Below are 18,518 nucleotides of genomic sequence, written 5' to 3'. Positions count from 1 at the left end.
TTAAAAAAAAAAAAAACAGAAAACGTAACTGGTTCTATATTTAAATGCTAGTACATTTATTCCTTCCAAATTATTTACCGAATACTGATTTTGACAGGTACTATATTAGGGTTTTGATGGTAACAAAGCACTGTTCCGGCCCCCAGGAGGCTCGCAGTCCAAGGAAAGAGAGGTAAAAATGACTAAATAACAGTAAAACCCCGCCCAAAGTGGTTTATGAGAAACTCTGATTAAGGGCACCTCTGGCAGCTCTTGTAACTAATAGGAGCAGAATGGAGTGGCCTGGCAAAGGGACAGTGGACAGGGTTGCTCTGAGGGATCTGAGACCTGTTTGAGGGAGCTGATGGGCAGAAGGACGAGGGTTGCAGGAGATGTGGCCTGGGCATGGGGGAAGGAGGAGGGGGATGCCGGGCTGCTTCCCCTCCATTCGTGGCCTCTCTCCTGTTAGCTCTCCTGAGTAAATAGCATGGTAGCAGGCCTGCTGGGGGCCTCCCCCGAGCTTGGGCTGGTTGCACTTGGTCATCTCTGAGCATCTCTTTTTCTGGATGACCTGACCTGCCATCTCAGCTGACCTGAATTGCAGGCCGCACTGTCATAACCAGCTGCGTCAACTTCGTAAAGTAACGTGACGCTTTCCGGTGTGAACATCTCCGTTTCCCAAATGAGGGGATGGATGACTCCGCTCATGGGTCAGGCCACTACTCCATGATGATGTCTTCGCAATAGATACTCGGGCTCTCTGGGTGAATGTCAAGTGTGCCGTGTCACCTGTGGATAGGATGGGAGAAAGAGCCGTATGCTTTCTCAGAGGCAAACAGCCCTGGGTGTGAAGCCTAGCTCTTGGTTATGTGATCTTGGGCCATTTATGTAATCAGTTTTAAGCTCCAGTCTCTTCACTGGGATGCAGTACTATCCATGGACAGAGTTATTGGGCCAGCTGGGAACAGTGTATATAACACACCCGGCATGAGAGTTTGAGCTCAACTTAATCATTTGTAGAATTGAAGGTCCCAGACCCCCCAAAATTTATCAGATTCATTCTGTGTAGATGCATATAACGGGGAACTATCATTTCCCAAACTTTGTCCTGAAACAGCGATAACCCAATAGCAAGTCAAATATGGCTCCCATTTCTTTTCGGGGCCTGGGAAGAATCGCAACACTTCGGGAGCTTGAATGACAGATCCGCAGCTTTCTGGACATCTGCAGTTGATGCCAATTGGGCAGAAGTCAGAGGGACGTGGGATTCATTAGTTTGTTTGTCTTGTCGAGCTCTATTTTCTCGAGTTATTTTCTTCTCGACGAGTATTTATTTGCTCCTTGTTTGTTCCTGCAGCCACAGATGCTCACTGAAAGGGGAGGATTTGAACAGACAGTGGCTCTCTCCCAGCGCTCATCTCCAGCCAACGATCTACCACGCCAAAGGGCTCCTGTACTACCTGAGCAGTGTTGGCCGAAGTCCCAGGGTGAGTCACTTCCTTCTGCTTCCACACTCGTGGCTGGTTCCTTCCGTCTTTCACGAGGCAGCTTACTTTCTGTCAAGGAAAGAAACCCAGATACAAGCCAAAGACCTATGTGTGACAGGCTTTAATGGGGGATGTATTCATTTCCTAGGGCTGCCATAATAAAGTACCACAGACTGAGTACCTTGAAGCAGAACAGAAACACATTCTCTTACTTTTCTGGAAGCTGGACATCTAAGATCAGGACATCAGCCAGCCATGACATCTCCAACGGCTCTAGGAAAACCCCTCCATTGCCTGTTCCTGGCTTCAGCTGATTGCTGGGAGTCCGGAGTATCCCTTGGCTTGTGGCAGCCAGTCTCAACCCTCTGCCATCCTGCGTGTGTGTGTGTGTGTGTGTGTGTGTGTGTCTGTGTAAAGACTTCCCTCTTCTCGTAAGGACAGCAGTCACTGGATTCATTAGGGCCCACCACAATGCGTAGGGCCTCATCTGAACTCGATTTCCTCTTCAAAGACCTGTCTCTAAATAAGGTCCCATTCACAGGAACTGAGAATTAGAGCTTCAACGTGCTTTTTATTTTTTTGGAGCGGGGAGACACAGTTTAATCCACAATAGTAGAAAACATTGGTTCAACACCCGTTGGTAAGAGGTGTACAAAAATTGTGTTTTATCCCAGTTTCTACGTCTTTGTTTTTCTGGTTTTTAAGTTACTGGTCAACAAAGAATACGTATCTATCTAATAAGCAGTGATTGGAAGAAATGCTCTCGATGTTCAGATTCATGTTCACGTAGTACTTACTCCGTTCCAGAGATGATTCTGGCACTGTCCCAGCTGCTTTTATGTGTAGGCTCTAGCAACTGTACAATTGAGAGAAAACATGACGGATAGTCCACCCCCCATTTACTGCTGGTTCCCACTTAGGACTTTTTTTTTTTTTTTACTTTACTATCGAGTGAAGCTGATTCACGTTTGGTAGGAACCATACTTCATATTTTGACCTTTGGTCTTTTCCCAGGCAAGAGACACATGGTTCGATCCTCTCTTGTGCTGCTGGGCAGCGGCTACAAGGCGGAGTTCCCAGCCAGCCACACGAGCAGGAGGATGACCAATCTCTACCGGTACCACAATTCGGTACCCATACAGCCATTCTGTTGTTCAGTTTCAGTATAGTGTTCAATAAATTACATGAGATAATCAGCACTTTGTTATAAAATAGGCCTTGTGTTAGATGATTTCACCCAACTGCACGCTAATGTAAGTGTCCTGAGCACATGAGGGCAGGGGAGGCTAAGCTGTGTTTGTTAGGTTAGGTGCATTAAATACATTTTCAGTGTATGATATTTTCAATTTATGATGGCCTTAACAGGTTTTTTTTTTTTTTTTAATTTGTTTATTTGACAGACAGAGATCACAGATAGGCAGAGAGGCAGCCAGAGAGAGAGGAAGGGAAGCAGGCTCCCTGCTGAGCAGAGAGTCTGATGCGGGGCTCGATCCCAAGACCTTGGGATCATGACCTGAGCCGAAGGCAGAGGCTTTAACCCACTGAGCCACCCAGGCGCCCCTGGCCTTAACAGGTTTTAATCTCATCATCAGTTGATGAAGGTCTGTATTTGGAACCAGAGGCCTAAGCTTAGGATAAGGAAGGAAGCAATGGCAGCCAAGTCAAATGTCTAAGAACAGTAATTTATTGGCTACAAACTGTGAATGTATTCTCTGCAAAAGTATCGAGGAGTCATATGTCCAGATTTAGAGTGCTTGCCTAACCAAGGAACGTAAAATAGTGTGAGGAAGCCCACAGATGGGCCAAGCAATCATCTCTCCCATTAACCACTGTTTGAACATCTATTATGTGATTAAAATGGAGGCACATTCAGTGAATATCTATTGAAATATTAGGTGAATATCTAGTATACACTCTCACTACAGTCTCAAAAAGACTAAGGGTTCAAGTGATTTTCCTGAGGTCATCAGGAGGTATATGGTAGAGCTGGCATTCAGTTCTGACCTGTTTTCCATCCTGGAACCCAATCTATCTTTATCACGTACTCTCTGAGAGAGGGTATTGTGGTCCCCAAGACTGTCCTCTGGTTCACTGATTCCCTAGGACAAAAAGAACTCAGAATAGCTGCTGTGCTTATAATTATAATTTATTATGGGGAAGGGATACAGATTAAAAGCAGCCAAGGTAGAGTCCATAGTGCAGAATCCAGGAGGAACAAGTGTAGGTTTCTCGGTATCTGCTCCCCGTGGAGCTGTATGGACAGAGCTTAATTCAGCAGTGATGTGTGCTACCATGGAGAGTATTGCCAACCAGGGAAGTTCAGGAAGTTCAGGGAAGTTCAAAAATCCAGGATTTTTATTGGGGCTCAGTTATAGTAATAGTACCCCACATGGCTGATCTTAGTTACTCAGTCTCCAGCCCCTTTAGCGGTCAAACTGACACATTATGGCCCAAGTCCTTCACCATAGATTATACTGTCAGCATCAACCATCGGCATGACCCAAGGTCCTGGTAAAGAAAGACAGTCTTGTCTAGAAGACTATTCTAAGAGTGTTCGAGTGATCTTTCAGGAGCCAGACCTTTCTTGGCAATGTGCAAGATTTGAGGCAATACTTGACTACAAAGAGAACAAACAATGTAACAATGTCCTTTCTCCTTTAAAATCCTTGTTCTACACTGCGCAGTGTGCAGTATTTTCATGCTACTCCTTGCCACCCCATCTAAGGAGACACTATAATCTATGTTGTCTGCCCTCTAGAAGCAAGGTCATGGCCTGTACGGCAGAACACCAATCTTATAATCAAGGCCTGGGAAGAATGTGTTCTCTGAGAAAAGAAAACTTAGCCTCTGTGAGAAGAGAGATTGCAGGGAAAGAGGGCCTTACCTGATACACATTTAAATATACATGCATTCAACCCATAACAAACAGGATTCTTCTCTACTCTGACAACCTCTAATTGAAGAGCAGAACATTTATTTTAAAGCGTGACAGGTGAATGCCTTGTTTAAAAAATATAAATAAACATTAATTAACTGTAAACATGACAGCTACAGACTTGTTTCCTGCTGGGAGCATCTGAGAGGTGGGTGAGAAACAGCTGAGTACTAAATGCTATTCACAGTGTTACAAAGCTCTCTAATGGGCTCGACATCACCTTTTAGTTCCCTGTGAGTCTGCATTTAACCAGCCGCCTGCCGGCAGCAGAAGCAGTGCTACTCTTTCAAGAGCCAGGCCTGTCCCGGACACAGAGCCTTTCCCTAGTGTCCACATTGGCTCTTGGGCTACGTGCTTATAGATTAACTGACTCTGTCCAACCTCTAGATCACAGGAACTGAAGGATCAGGAAGCTACTTCTGGTGGCTAGGAGATAAAACCTGTAGGTATTCGGACATTTGCCTGTTGGTAAGTAGAATAATATGAACTCCCAGAACCAATGAGAATGTGAGATAGTGAGAGAAAGAAGTATCCTGATACTGCCGGGGGTTGCTGAAGACCAGACAGATCATTGAGTTTGTAGAAAGTATGGCAATATTTACATATTGTTTCATCTACCCATCCATCCATCCATCCATCCACTCATTCATCCAATCATCCATCTATCCATCCATATGCCCATTCACCCATCCATCCACCCATCCAGCCATTGATCTACTCATCCACCCATCCATCCACCCATCCATCCATCCATCCATCCATGCATCTACTCATCCACCCATCCACTCATTCATCCAATCATCCATCTATCCATCCATATGCCCATTCACCCATCCATCCACCCATCCAGCCATTGATCTACTCATCCACCCATCCACTCATCCATATACCCATTCACCCATCCAGCCATCCAGCCATCCATCCACCCATCCATCTGGGCAGTCACCCATGTGTCCATTCTTCTACAGCAAGTGTGTATAATCACCAGAAAGGAAAAAGATGGTCCTTTTTTTGCACACATTGAGGGGGGTGGTTTCTATAGTTTACTTTGTTAGAAAGTGGAGTCAGGCTGCAAAGAAACAAGAAGTACAAAATGATAAAAACTGCAACAAAAGTCCATTTGAGTTATAGGAACACAGAGAAGGGGTTGAGTCATCTTCCCTCAAGGTTATGGAAAAACCAGAGAGGAGAGATGCCACTCAAGCTGCACTTGAAGGATTAATAAGAGGTTTTTTTTGGTTTTGTTTTTATTATAGTAAAGTAGAGAAAAATAATAGTCTTTCCTCAGAGGGTCTGTAGGACTGCCTGTAATCTCTCAGATCTTCTGCTTTGTGAAACTGGTGTTCTGGCAAGTTGTCTGTAGTTGGGGTGATTGCAAGGGGCAAGGGAAGGAAAGCTTCTTATGAACTGCTGGCATAGATTCATTTGATAGGACACTGACATAGTCTCTTTCCCATTTTATTGAGCCCTGATTTTCTGTCTCTAATTTATGAGAGAGGGTCAAAAAAATCTGTTCCCAGGTGTTGGATCCAAAACCCAGAAGCATAGTGAATAATGGTATGCTCATACATTGGAATACTATTCAGTAAGAAATAAACAAGACAGAACCCAGCAGTAATGAGCTGCTGGTACATGCAATAACAGACGGACTTCAGAAGTACGTTGAGTGACATAGGATAGACACTAGGGGGTATACACTCCTCTGTTTCTACTTATGTAAAGTTCAAGATAGAGGAATCAGAATGTTGGTTGCCTCTAGAAAGGGATCAAATAATGGAGGCCAGGGGGACTTTTGAGGTTAGTAGAAATGTTCTATATCTCAATTAAAGAGTCACTTACACCCAGACTCATTGACTGAAAAGTCATTCGAGGTCTGTGTATGTTACTGTAGGTACATATTTACATAAATACAGAAAATTTAAAGACAAATCAAAGCATAGTCACAGGGCTTTGAAACACAGCTAGGAGACAAAGGGACCTGCCCAAAATGAGACAGACCAACGTGCAGGCATGCACGCAGCAGAGTGGAAAGGCTGTAGGAGAAAGATCTATTTATGAGTCAGAAAGGTCCAGCCAAAGACAAGACATGCCAGCAGAGAAGCCCAAAGAACAGACTCCACCACTATCGGCTAGTAGGAGACACTGAATCTGTTCCTCTTTGGAGAGGTCCCCATGAGGGCCAGGAGGTGTGGACATGGCTAAGGGGAATGGAAGAAAGCCATGAGGCTCCCTCAGGCTCCCAAGAAGGCAGGCCAACAGCCTCTTCTAGGCTGCTGTGTTGCAGCTGGCCTGGCTCCTGTGTCCCTATGAAGAATCTGGGCTTTGGAATTAGGAGCAGTATCACTTCTTTCCTCCTGGATCTCACTATAGGAGTGTGTGCTGGTAAAGGGATTTCAGTGCTCTTTGAAGAGCTCATTGATTTCCGTTTACAACTTATACAAACTAGGCCGCCTTCTGCCTAGGGACAGGGTGGGCATATTTTGGTTTTATCTTTCTCTGGGGCCCCGTGGAACAGAATTTTTAGCTACTTAAATGATTTTCCTGGTCTTATTCTGTCCCTCTGGCATATGTTTTTAGTTAATCAGCTTCTTCTAAGAGACACAAAAGGAGATTGCAGAAAGGGATGGCATGTCTCTTCCTAAAACCTGAGTTCCCCAAGGCCTCAAGATACACTATACACACTATTTATTTCCACTTTATGCCTCAGAAGTGGCAGAAGGACAAGTGTTATTTTTGCTCATTTTCATTGATTCGTGCTAAGGTACTACATCTAGAATTCCCCTCTTTTCATGTGTAAGGATATGGTGGGGAGGTTGGGGACAGAATGTTCTTGGAGGTCCTGGGTGAAAAAAATTCAAATTTGATTCCATATTCTTTTATTTAAAATTGTTCCCTCTGTATCAGAATACAGATTAAGCAGTGCTTCTCTAAATACCAGAAACCATGTTCTGTAGGTATTTTTATAGACACCAGTACTTCCACATTTAAGTGAATTGCTTAAGTTTCTTGAATAAATTTATGTTGACAAGCAGAGACGTTTTCTCCTTTCTCCCTCGCTGGTATCTCTAAAGTATCTTTTGTGTGCATCACAGGGGTGGAAATCTGGGGTTTTCTATGTGCCACAGGGAGGGTCAGTCAGATTTTTCAAAGAACTTTGAGCCAGTTCTTTGGATGATACCGTCCTTGCAGAATGTCGATACTGAGTGTATTGTGTGTAAAATCTTAGCGGTGTGACTGATACCTATCAGGCAGTCTAGTAAATAGCAGATTTAAACTTAGCATTACTTACCAGAAGACTGTTATGTCTGAGACAGAGCCACGTGTTAGATTGTACGTTTCATGTTAATTTTCATGGGCATGTTCAGTGTAATTAAATTATCTTGGAAAGAAGGACATTGTAATATATAGCAATGGGATGTCAGAAAATGTCCTCCAGCATTTTATAACATGTAATAAAGGATCCCACTCTGGGCAGTCTCATTGCGGGTTAGTTACTGAAGCTTCTGCTGAGTTTAATGTGAAATAATCGCCCCACACTCGCTATTGGAGGGGGCCCAAGTGATCTGTAAGCAAAGACTGCTTTTTCTAAGGCCATGTTGGAACCTTAGCCCATAGTGGCCCAATTTTAGTAAAAGTCTTTCCCTTTAGGAAAGGGAATGGAGCGTAAAATCTCCTCTCAGGTAGTTTTAGGAATAAATTCTGCCCAGGCCCCCTGTGGTTCACCTCAGCCATGACTGGATGTTGCTGTCACTCAGATGAAACACTAAGGAGAGAGCATGACTGTCCATAAAAGGTCTGGAAAATTTGGTCTTGCAGATGGGGCTCTTGGAAGACAGTTGGCCATGCCACCAATATCATTTCCCTCATAGAGATGTTCCATTCTTGGGCTGAATGCCGCCTGCAAAGTATTATGCACACGTTGGAGTCTCCAGGGCTTTTGTGAGCCTTGCTTGGCTTAATTGGAAGCATTGCTGTTCTGGGTTTCCATCACATACCCCAGAATGTGCCTTCTCACAGTTCAGCCTCACCTTCATTTTCCTGTGGCAGAGGCATAAATAATGCAGAGGTCTCACTGCTGGGAAGCGGGAATAAGACCCAGATGTCAGGAATGGAAAACACAGCAACTTAAAGCTGGCAGAGCAGTAAACACAATCAGGGATAGGTATGCTGTGGGGAGCAGGAGAATGCCTGGGTGGGGGGTGCATTTGAGATGGGGGTTAACCTCTTGCATAAGGGGCCCAATTAGCTTACAGAGGAACAGGAATGGGACCAAGGAATGGAGGCGAAAGGTGGGGAAGGCGTGTGAGAAGCATAGTAATGTGGCCCTGAACGATCTCTTTGTTGAGCAAGAAATGATGGAACTCACGTTTGCATGAATTACATTAACCTGGCAATTTAGCTCAGACAAGAATTCATTGGCGAAGGTACCGGGGAGATGCAGAAGAGCCTGGTTTCAAAACTGTAATCCAATCAACACCATATAGTTTGCTGATGGAGAAAGCGAGTCGCAGGGGAGTCAGTGTAGCCCAGGGCAAGCAAGTTCAAAACTAACCACTCCAGCTCAAGCAAAACACAACTTAATGAAATGAAACCTCCAAATCTTCATCCCTGCCTATATTCTTTGCCTTGGGGAAAAGCACAATCATGTTGCCTGTTCACTTAAGCCAGAAATCTAGGGAGTATCCTTAACCTCTTCCTCACTTGGCCCCTAGATCCATTTTGTCACCACCTCCTGGAGATTTTCCTTCTTTCCCCTTTCACTCAACTTCCTTTCTCTCCATGCTTAAGCTTCCTTAAGTGCCATGCTTCTGCTGCATTAGCTAGGCCTTTGTCAATTCTTGGGGCCTGGCGTCCATCCCTCTAGTCCTCTCTTCGAACTCCTGTCCTGGTGACCTGACCATACTGCTTCTCCTGTGCAAACACTTTAATGGCTCCTTCACCACCTTCAGAGACGTGTCCAGACATCCCAGAGTGGTATGCAAGGGTATCACTGATCTGCCCGCTGTCCACTTGTAGGCCCTGAGGTCCATTCTCTTTTCCTTTCACTCTGCAGTCTTACTCTCAACGGGTGAAACTCCTCAGATCCATGATGCCTTCTTCCTCATTCCCTTGGCTTGGATGGCTCTCACTCAGTGGGACTCAAATTAGGAACACCCTCCCCTCTGCCTCGAGAATCCTAGGACCCCTACATTGCACACCCTCATGGGTACCATCGTTATGGAGCACGGTGTGAATGATGCCCTGGACTCGTGCACATGCCCCCTTATCTGGGTTCCCATAGACCCTGTTCCTACCTCTACTTCCATCCTCCTCTCACGGCAAGATGATTTCCTCTTTTTTTTTTTTTTTTTTTTTTAAATTTATTTGACAGACAGAGATTACGAGATTACAAGTAGCCGGAGAGGTAGGCGGAGAGAGAGAGAGGAGGATGCAGGCTTCCCCACTGAGCAGAGAGCCCGATGTGGGGCTCGATCCCAGGACCCTGGGACCATGCCCTGAGCTGAAGGCAGAGGCTTTAACCCACTGAGCCACCCAGGTGCCCCTGATTTCCTCTTTACTCATGGGATCATCCGAACACAACAGTTCCTGGAAAAGGCAATGCAGAAATTTTAAAAGTGTTCTGAAGCATGGATTCTGGGTTAGAACATACTGGAGTTCAAATATTTATTCACATACTTAAGAGAAGTGCAGACTTGGGTGTGCCTGGAAGAGATAAGTTACCTATTTGATCTGAACTCAGTTTTCTCGGCTGCAAAATGGGGATAATGGTAGCACCTGCTTCATCATGAGATAATGTGTATTAAGTTTTTAGCTCATTATCTGAAGCATCATAAATCTTCAATAAAGTAACTATTGTTTTATTAAGAAGAGCACTGTATTAACATTTTAATTTCTTCTTCCACAAAGCAGGCATCTGGTAAATATTTGCTGAATCAATTGATAAATAAGCAAGATAAGACCCTAGGTTAGCCCGTGAATGTTCGAGTACCACCACTGGGCACACTTCCTACCCACCTGGCACAGAATTTTACCAAAAGGAAGAACAAACACTACATCTTCCATTGGAAAGAAAAAGCTCCATCAACAGAAATAACTTGATAATTTGTCTTAAAATTACCGCCTATAGTAGAGAGGCACACATGTTTCTTATAATTAATAAGCATTTATTTTTAGAGATGTCATTTGAGCAAAAAGCAGGACAATGTCAGCGTCTCCTCTATTTTGAGTCTCCAGGGGCCACTAGAAGTCCCAGGGCTAGGCAGAGCTCAGTCCCACAGGTGACTAGGTCTATACTCCATCATTTACCTCAGCTTCCAGAGTCTGTCAGGATTAGAAAAAAAGAAAAGTCTTTCCTTCAGTTGACTTGAGCATTTAAAGGGCACCCTGTCACCATGAAGGCAAAGCTTCTGGCTTTATTGAGAAATATGTTGCTAAGACACAGCTTCGACTTTTTTAAAAATTTTTTGCACACTTTTCATAAGAATGGTGGGTGTTTAATTCACAGAGAGAGACACTGAGGTGCAGAGGTTGGTGGCAAATTTGTGACGGCAGAGGATTAAAGCTCCAACCGTTCTGTTGGTTCCGTTAGCCTAGAGACTTCCAAAACATGGGCTTAGGTCCAAGGTCTCAGCATCACCAAGGACTTGCTAGAAATGCAACTTCCCGGGGCCCACCCCAGACTGACTTGAATTGCAGAATCGCTGGGGAGTGGTTTACAGACTGTACTTTGGAAACTCTTCCAGGTGATTCTAACACTCATGACATGTGAGATCCACTGCTCTCAACTCTTGACAGGACCAGAGTGGTTTTCAAGCCCAGCTGCGTGTTAGAATCACTCGGAAAACTTAAAAAAAATCCCACAGTTCTGGTGTCACTGCAGACCAATTAACTAAAACTTTCTGGAGGTGGGCTCCAGGCATCGGTATTTTGATCATCTCCTCAGGAGACTTTAGTGCAGAGACAGGATGGAGAAACACTGGCCTAGGGGATCTATTTGTTGGAAGTAACAGAGTCTTGCTCAAAGTAACCCAAGCAGTAAGATAGAGAGTTTTAAGGAAAGAAGTCCTATGTTCTTAGAGCAATGGAAAGCACCAGGAGCCCGGACCATTCTTCCCATCTCTCATGTTTCTCTTTCGACCCCCACATTTTCTGCCTTCTGCTTTTCTCTGTGCCTTTGCTTGATTACCCCACTCTTTTGGGAACGTCTTTCTCTGCTCATTCACGGTTTCTGTGCTTTTGTTTTGTGTCCTGTGTGGGGTGTGACTTGTCATTGGACTGACTCCCTCCTCCCAAATCTGCTGATCATTTCGGCTCTGGCACCCAGAGCTCAGTGATATCTAGAAGCTGGGGAGATTTATTTTCTCATCAGACTTCAACCTCAACCAAGAATAAAAGATCCCACTTAAAAGAGATAGAATTATTTTCTTGTTTTGTTGGAGAGAAAAAAATACTTAAAATATTTTTCTCCTAACAGGAAATTTAAAATGTAATTTCATGATCCCCCCCCCCCCCCACCCAATGTAGTAGTAGCTGTCTGTTACTGACAATTGGGAGAAAGAGGACAGGAAGGTGAGCATACAGAACAATTTAGAATCCATTAGTCCTTAAAACCCTCATCTCATACACATTTGGTCTGTCCAAAAACCCACCATCTGGCTCCCAAGCAAGTCAGCCCCCCTTGTCCTGCAACAGACTCGTTTCCAGAAAATCAGTCCTGTCACCTCTGATGCTTCCCTACTCCCGTGGCCCACCAACAGATCAACGCGGCTTCTTAGTTCTAAGCTGCCATCAGAGAGTTAGTCTTCCTCTTCGGCCATGGCTGGGAAGACCATTAACTCACTTGTCCCTCTACTGTTCTTTGACGTGTGTTTTTGTTTATGGCTTCATTCATGCACCCCGGGCATCCTGGGCTGCCTTCCTGCTGTCAACAAATTCCTGTTCATGCAGTGGACTTCAGGGCTTTATCACACACCAAAAAATCTTCATCCAGTCTAACTTCTCCACCAGCAGCATCACTGATAACCATTCATCTGGCTTCTGCTGAAACATTTCCAGAGAACGGAGGTTTTTAAAAGCGGGACACAGCATATCAAGACAGCTATAACCATGGAGAGTTATTTCTTGCCAGCAATAGACACTCAACAACTGTTGAATTTAATATAGAGCTGGAATCTGGGTGAACATGATCCTTCCTTTTGCCTTCCCCTGCTTTCTGAAATGATAGCAAGTACATTTATTCATGTTCCAACTGGGAGAATTTGGAAATCTGTGGGTCTCCTACCAAGGCCCCTTTGAGCCTTCTTTGTTTCTGGGATAAACATCTCCCATATCTTTCGTTGTCCTTTGTTTACAAGCATTCCCATTTCTCCCGGCTTTCTGGTTCCTCCTTCTTGAGGTGTCCTGGTGTTTTCTAAAATGCCACACTCAGGAATGAGAAAAACTTTATTAGACATAAATTGACCAGTAGGAGGTACATTGGACTGATTGTTCTCTTAATATATGGCCTCTTTACTTCGCCAGAAGCAATTTGGGATTAGATTAATTTTTGACATCTGCGGCCTCTGATTTGTTCTGAACGAATTGCCCTCAAAACCTATGGATCTCTCATCCAAAACCTACTTCTTAGCTAAATGTGTCTATCCTTCACTTGGGCCCTTATTTGAATCTGATTGTAGGACATTACGTTTATTCCACTTTAAGTATTTCTATTTTTGCTAATCCTGTTCTTTTTGCCACTTAACAATTCCCACTCTTACTTGTTTATGCTGCTATCAGTTACCCTCAATTCTGCGTCATTACTCTGTGTCCTTAACTTAATATGCAAAGGCTGGATTTCTAGAGACTAAGGAACCAATGTGAGGAACTACCTCTTTAAAATATTTGGATTTCTGTCTCTTTTGGAACACGCAATGCATAGGGATCATCTGTTAATTTTAAGAACACAGATCACAACTGCACAGCTTGATAAACTGTCACAAAATGTACTCACCATGTGGGGAGCCTGGGTGGCTCAGTGGGTTAAAGCCTCTGCCTTCGCTCAGGTCATGATCCCAGGGTCCTGGGATCGAGCCCCACATGGGGCTCTCTGCTCAGCAAGAGGCCTGCTTCCTCCTCTCTCTCTGTCTGCCTCTCTGCCTGCTTGTGATCTCTGTCTGTCAAATAAATAAATAAATCTTAAAAAAAAAAAATGTACTCACCATGTAACCACCACCAAATCAAGAAAAAGAACTTGACCAGTAATCCAGACACATCAGACAATAACACCCTGTTCCCCAAAATAAACACGACCCTAATTTCTACCACCATATTAGTTTTGCCTGTTTCTGAATGTCATGTAAAAGAAATCCTTGATCATGATCCCAGGTGCCTGGGACTGAGCCTTGCATCAGGCTCCCTGCTCAGCCCCTCCCCCTGCTCCTGCTTCCTCTCCACCCCCTCTCAAACAAATAAATAAAATCTTAAAAAAAAAAAAATCCTTGGATGTACTCTTTTGTGTCTAGCTTGCTTTTTTTCTCTCCGTGTTCAACAATATTCTGTCAAATGATTTTACCACGATTAATTAATCCATTATACTGTTTACAGTTTTAAGCTAATAAAAATAGTGCTGCTGTGTACATTCTTGATATCTTCTGGTGCTCAGTGTATGCATTTCTGCTGGGAGGCTTCTAGAATATCTGCATATTCAGCTTTAGAAGTCACTCCCAAATTATTTTCTAAAGGAGCGTCATCAATTTATTGTCCACAAACTGGATTCAAGGGTTTGTTTTCTTCTGTCTTGTGGTTACCACTTGGTGTTCTCTATCTTCATGATGTTAACATCCTCAGATGCCCTGAGAGACAGTGGCATCTCATTGTGGTATGCAAATTAGAGTTGTTTTTTTTAATTTATTTGACAGAGAGAGATCACAAGTAGAGAGAGAGAGAGGGAAGCAGGCTCCCTGCTGAGCAGAGAGCCCGATGCGGAACTCGATCCCAGGACCCCGAGATCATGACCTGAGCCGAAGGCAGCGGCATAACCCACTGAGCCACCCAGGCACCCCTAGAGTTTCTTGATATTGATGATTAATAGCCCTTTGGACATTCTCTTTTGTGAAATGTCAATGGAAGATTTTTCCCATTCTAAAAAAATGGGTTGTCTTTCTTTTCCTTGTTGATGTACGGAAATACATATATTTATTTGTGAGATATATATATAGATATATATATATATATATTACAAATAGGTCTTTTTCACTCTTTGGTTTGCCTTTTCACGTTCTTAATAGCCCTTTGGACTTCTCTTCTGTGAAATGTCAGTGGAAGATTTTTACCCATTTTAAAGAAATGGGTTGTCTTTCTTTTCCTTATTGACGTATAGAAATATATACATTTTTTTGTGGGATATATATATTATAAATGGGTCTTTTCACTCTTTGGTTTGCCTTTTTACATTCTTCTTAATGTCTTTGTAACATACAAAATCACAGGTTAGAATGTCAATATCTACATGTCAAGTCCACCTTATACCCTATCAATGAACAAATGAAAATCTAAATTCAAAAACTGGATTTAAAATAGTAGAAAAGCAGGATGCCTGGCTAGCTCAGTCAGTCAAGCATCTGTCTTTGGGCTATATCTAATGTTTTAAAAAGATTTCTTTATTTATTTGAGAGAGAAAGAGTATCAGAGGGGAGAGGGAGAGACAGACTCTCAAGTAGACTCCATGCTGAACTCGGAGACCAACACAGGACTCAGTCTCACAACCCTGAGATCATGGGCTGAGCCAAAACCAAGAGTCAGGTGCTTAGCCAACAGAGTCACCCTGGCACACCTGACTATATCTAATTTTTTTTTTAAGATCTTATTTATTTATTTGACAGACAGAGATCACAAGCAGGCAGAGAAGCAGGCAGAGAGAGAGGAGGAAGCAGGCTCCCTGCCAAGCAGAGAGCCCGATGCAGGGCTCGATTCCAGGACCCTGGGATCATGACCTGTGTGAAAGGCAGAGGCTTTAACCCACTGAGCCACCCAGGTGCCCCGACTATATCTAATTTTTATATTTTGATTTATGTGTATTTCTTGTTTGTTTCCTCCAAAAACTGTATTCCAGCTCCAGGGTCATACAGAGTAGCCTATTTTGTTATCCCCAAGTAGCTGTTTTACTTTATCTCTCCTATTAAGATTTACCATCTGTGTGGAATTTATTTTTTTAATATATTGTGAAGTAGGGATGCACATTTATTTTTATTTTCCACCTTTTTTACATGGGACCATAGGTCTTCCAAGACCACCTTTTCCCCGACATATCAGGGTTTCAAATTTGTCATAAATCAAGTGACTATATCTGGGAGTCCCTTTCTGGAATATCTGTTTTCTTCCATTGATTGATTTATGTATTATTTTATCAATAATACTGTGTATGAAATACTGTAACTTCAAAAGAGTTTTGATATCTCTACATAATTTGTCCAGTTTTCTCATTCTTTGTCAAGACTGGCTCAGTCTCCTTGGCTCCTTGCATTTTCAGTCTCCTTGGCTCCTTGCATTTGAAATCAGCCTGTAAAGTTTCCAGAAGATAAAAAACAACAAAACACCCTCTGTGGGTTTTGACTGAAATTGCATTGAACCCAGGTAGGTAAATTTGCTAAGAATTGCAAATTTTCATTTTTCTCAATAATGTGTCTTACACATCTTTAAAGTTATGAGATTAATGCTTTCTGCTATTTTAAAAAAGATTTTACTTATTTATTTGTCGGAGAGAGAGAGTGAGTGCACACGCAGGGGGAGCGGCAGACAGAGGGAGACTCCCCATATGGCAGGGAGCCTAACCTGGGGCTCAATCCCAGGACCCCAGGATCATGACCTGAGCCAAAGGCAGATGCTTAACTGACTGAACCACCCAGCCATCCCACTTTCCAGCTATTTTAAATCCTATTTTTAAGTTTAGGCTTTTATTTGTATATTGACAGGATATATAAGTGGACTTGACTTTTAGATATTGACATTCTAACCTGTGTTTTCATATGTACATACAGATTTTTGATATTCTACATTTTACAGTCTTTAGGAAAATAAAGACATTGCTATTTACACCTTTCGATCTTACACCTTTTATTTTTTCTCTTGCACTTATTTTTTCTCTTTTCTCAATTGTATCATCAAATGCCATTGGTAGCACCAGCTCTTTTTCTGATTTCAGGGAGGAAACATAATATTTAATTAAATTATACTCTGTATATAGGAACCTCCCAGTGTCTGCCCACTATTATTCCAGAATCGTTATGGACACGTGACTGCTGTGTCCATGCTGCTCCTCCTCTTTGAAACGTGAATGTTTATTGGGAATGATGTTTCCTCATTCCACCATTGTGTGTAGGTGGGTGGAAGGCAGGTGGCTGGCCTTTTCAGTTCGTGGATCAGGAGGAGGCACATATGGGGTCTGGAAACCATCATGGGAGTTTGGACTGAGGGTCTGATACCGTGACAGGATGGGTGTTCAGGGAGGCTTCCTTAGAGAGGGGATGAGTGTATTTTACATGAGGAAGGACGGGAAGTAAATATTTAGATTAAGAACACAGCTTATTGGGGTGCCTGGGTGGCTCAGTGGTTTAAGTCTCTGCCTTCAGCTCAGGTCATGATCTCAGGGTCCTGGGATCGAGCCCCGCGTCGGGCTCTCTGCTCAGTGGGGAGCCTGTTTCTCCCTCTCTCTCTGCCTGCCTCTCTGCCTACTTGTGACCTCTCTCTCTGTCAAATAAATAAATAAAATATTTAAAAAAAAAGTATCTGAAGAACACAGCTTATTGTAGCAGCGCAGTTAGTTTTTGCTGGATATCAAACAACCCCCAAACTCAGTGACTTAAGCAGAAACTACACATTATTTCCAGTGAGACTATGTGAGAATCATCCAGGTAAGCTGGTTGGTTCTTTGGGTCTGGGCTAGATGGATTCCTTCACAGGTCCAGTGGCTGGCTTTACCAATAAAACTCTTACCAAGATCACCAGTGATCCTCATGCAACTGGTTCTGCTGAGTAAGCAGTATTTGTCTGAGAAAGTTGACACTCAGACTTCTAAGAAACCAATAGACTTGGGGCGCCTGGGTGGCTCCTTGGTTAACTTTCTGCCTTTGGCTCAGGTCATGATCGGAGGGTCCTGGGATTGAATCCCGCATCTGGCTCCCTGCTGAGCAGGGAGCCTGTTTCTCCCTTGCCCTCTGCGCCTCCTCCCTGCCTATATTCTTTCTCTCTTCCTTTCTTTCTCTCTCGAATAATAAATAAAATATTAAAAAATAAAAAAAGAAGAAGAAGAAGCCAATAGACCTGACGTGGGTTTTGTTTTTTTCTCCTTTGGCCATTGTAGGTCTTCTGTGATTTCCATGGCCACTCGCAAAAGAAAAATGTATTCCTTTATGGCTGTAGCATCAAGGAGACCTTGTGGCAAGCAGAGTCCAGTGTGGGCACATCGAATCTCTTGGAAGACATAGGCTACAGGGTAAGTCCCTGGGGACAATGACAAAAGACACTTTATGTCCATATTCTTGCCTTTGAGACACATGCCCCACCCATTTTCCCCCTAAATAAGCATTTTCATTATTTTGACTGTAGGATTATAATACAAACAGGTTGGAGGTGTGTACAACCTCTCTCTATTTTTGATGAATAATAGCTTTCCTACCTGGTTGCTGTGTTTTGTTTTCTAGATGATATGATATAGTGCAAAGGGCATAAAAATTGGAGACAGGAAGCCTCAGTTTAATGCCTGGCTTTACAGTTATTAACTGTGCACCTAGGAGTCATTACTAACGCCACCTCTCTGAACCACCATTCGTCCCCTGTGAAATGAGGACAGTACAAATACTGCTTCTGTTTCATGTTTATGAGAGCAACAAAATGATATCAAATATGAAAGGATCTTAAATCACTATGAAGGGTTGAAAGAATATCAGACCCTCTGCACCCCTCTGTGTGAGCACGCTTTGAAAAGCAGAGCAATGATCCACTGAAGCTAATTTTGTTTTTTCTGGGTTCCAGTGGTTAGAGCTCAGGGATTCCCCCACTGAACCAATGGGGAAGATAAGGAGGGGTAAAGAAGGAGGGACTTCTTATTGTCAGGATAAAGGGAAGAGACATTGAGGCAACAT

General features: G+C 43.3%; 1 protein-coding gene across 1 annotated transcript in view; it reads left to right on the top strand.

Annotated features, from left to right (window-relative positions):
* AGBL1 (AGBL carboxypeptidase 1) overlaps positions 1 to 18,518 on the top strand; it is a 452,999-nt gene that overhangs the window by 325,652 nt on the left and 108,829 nt on the right. The window contains 2 exon segments of the mRNA XM_046009541.1: positions 1,337 to 1,466; positions 17,738 to 17,869. Of these exon segments, the coding sequence (XP_045865497.1) occupies positions 1,337 to 1,466; positions 17,738 to 17,869 (262 nt within the window).

The sequence above is a fragment of the Meles meles genome, chromosome 6 (genome assembly GCF_922984935.1).
Source record: "Meles meles chromosome 6, mMelMel3.1 paternal haplotype, whole genome shotgun sequence".
Taxonomy (NCBI): Eukaryota; Metazoa; Chordata; class Mammalia; order Carnivora; family Mustelidae; genus Meles; species Meles meles.
The sequence above is the reverse complement of the archived record's forward strand: the minus strand, read 5'-3'. Positions and strand labels throughout refer to the sequence as shown.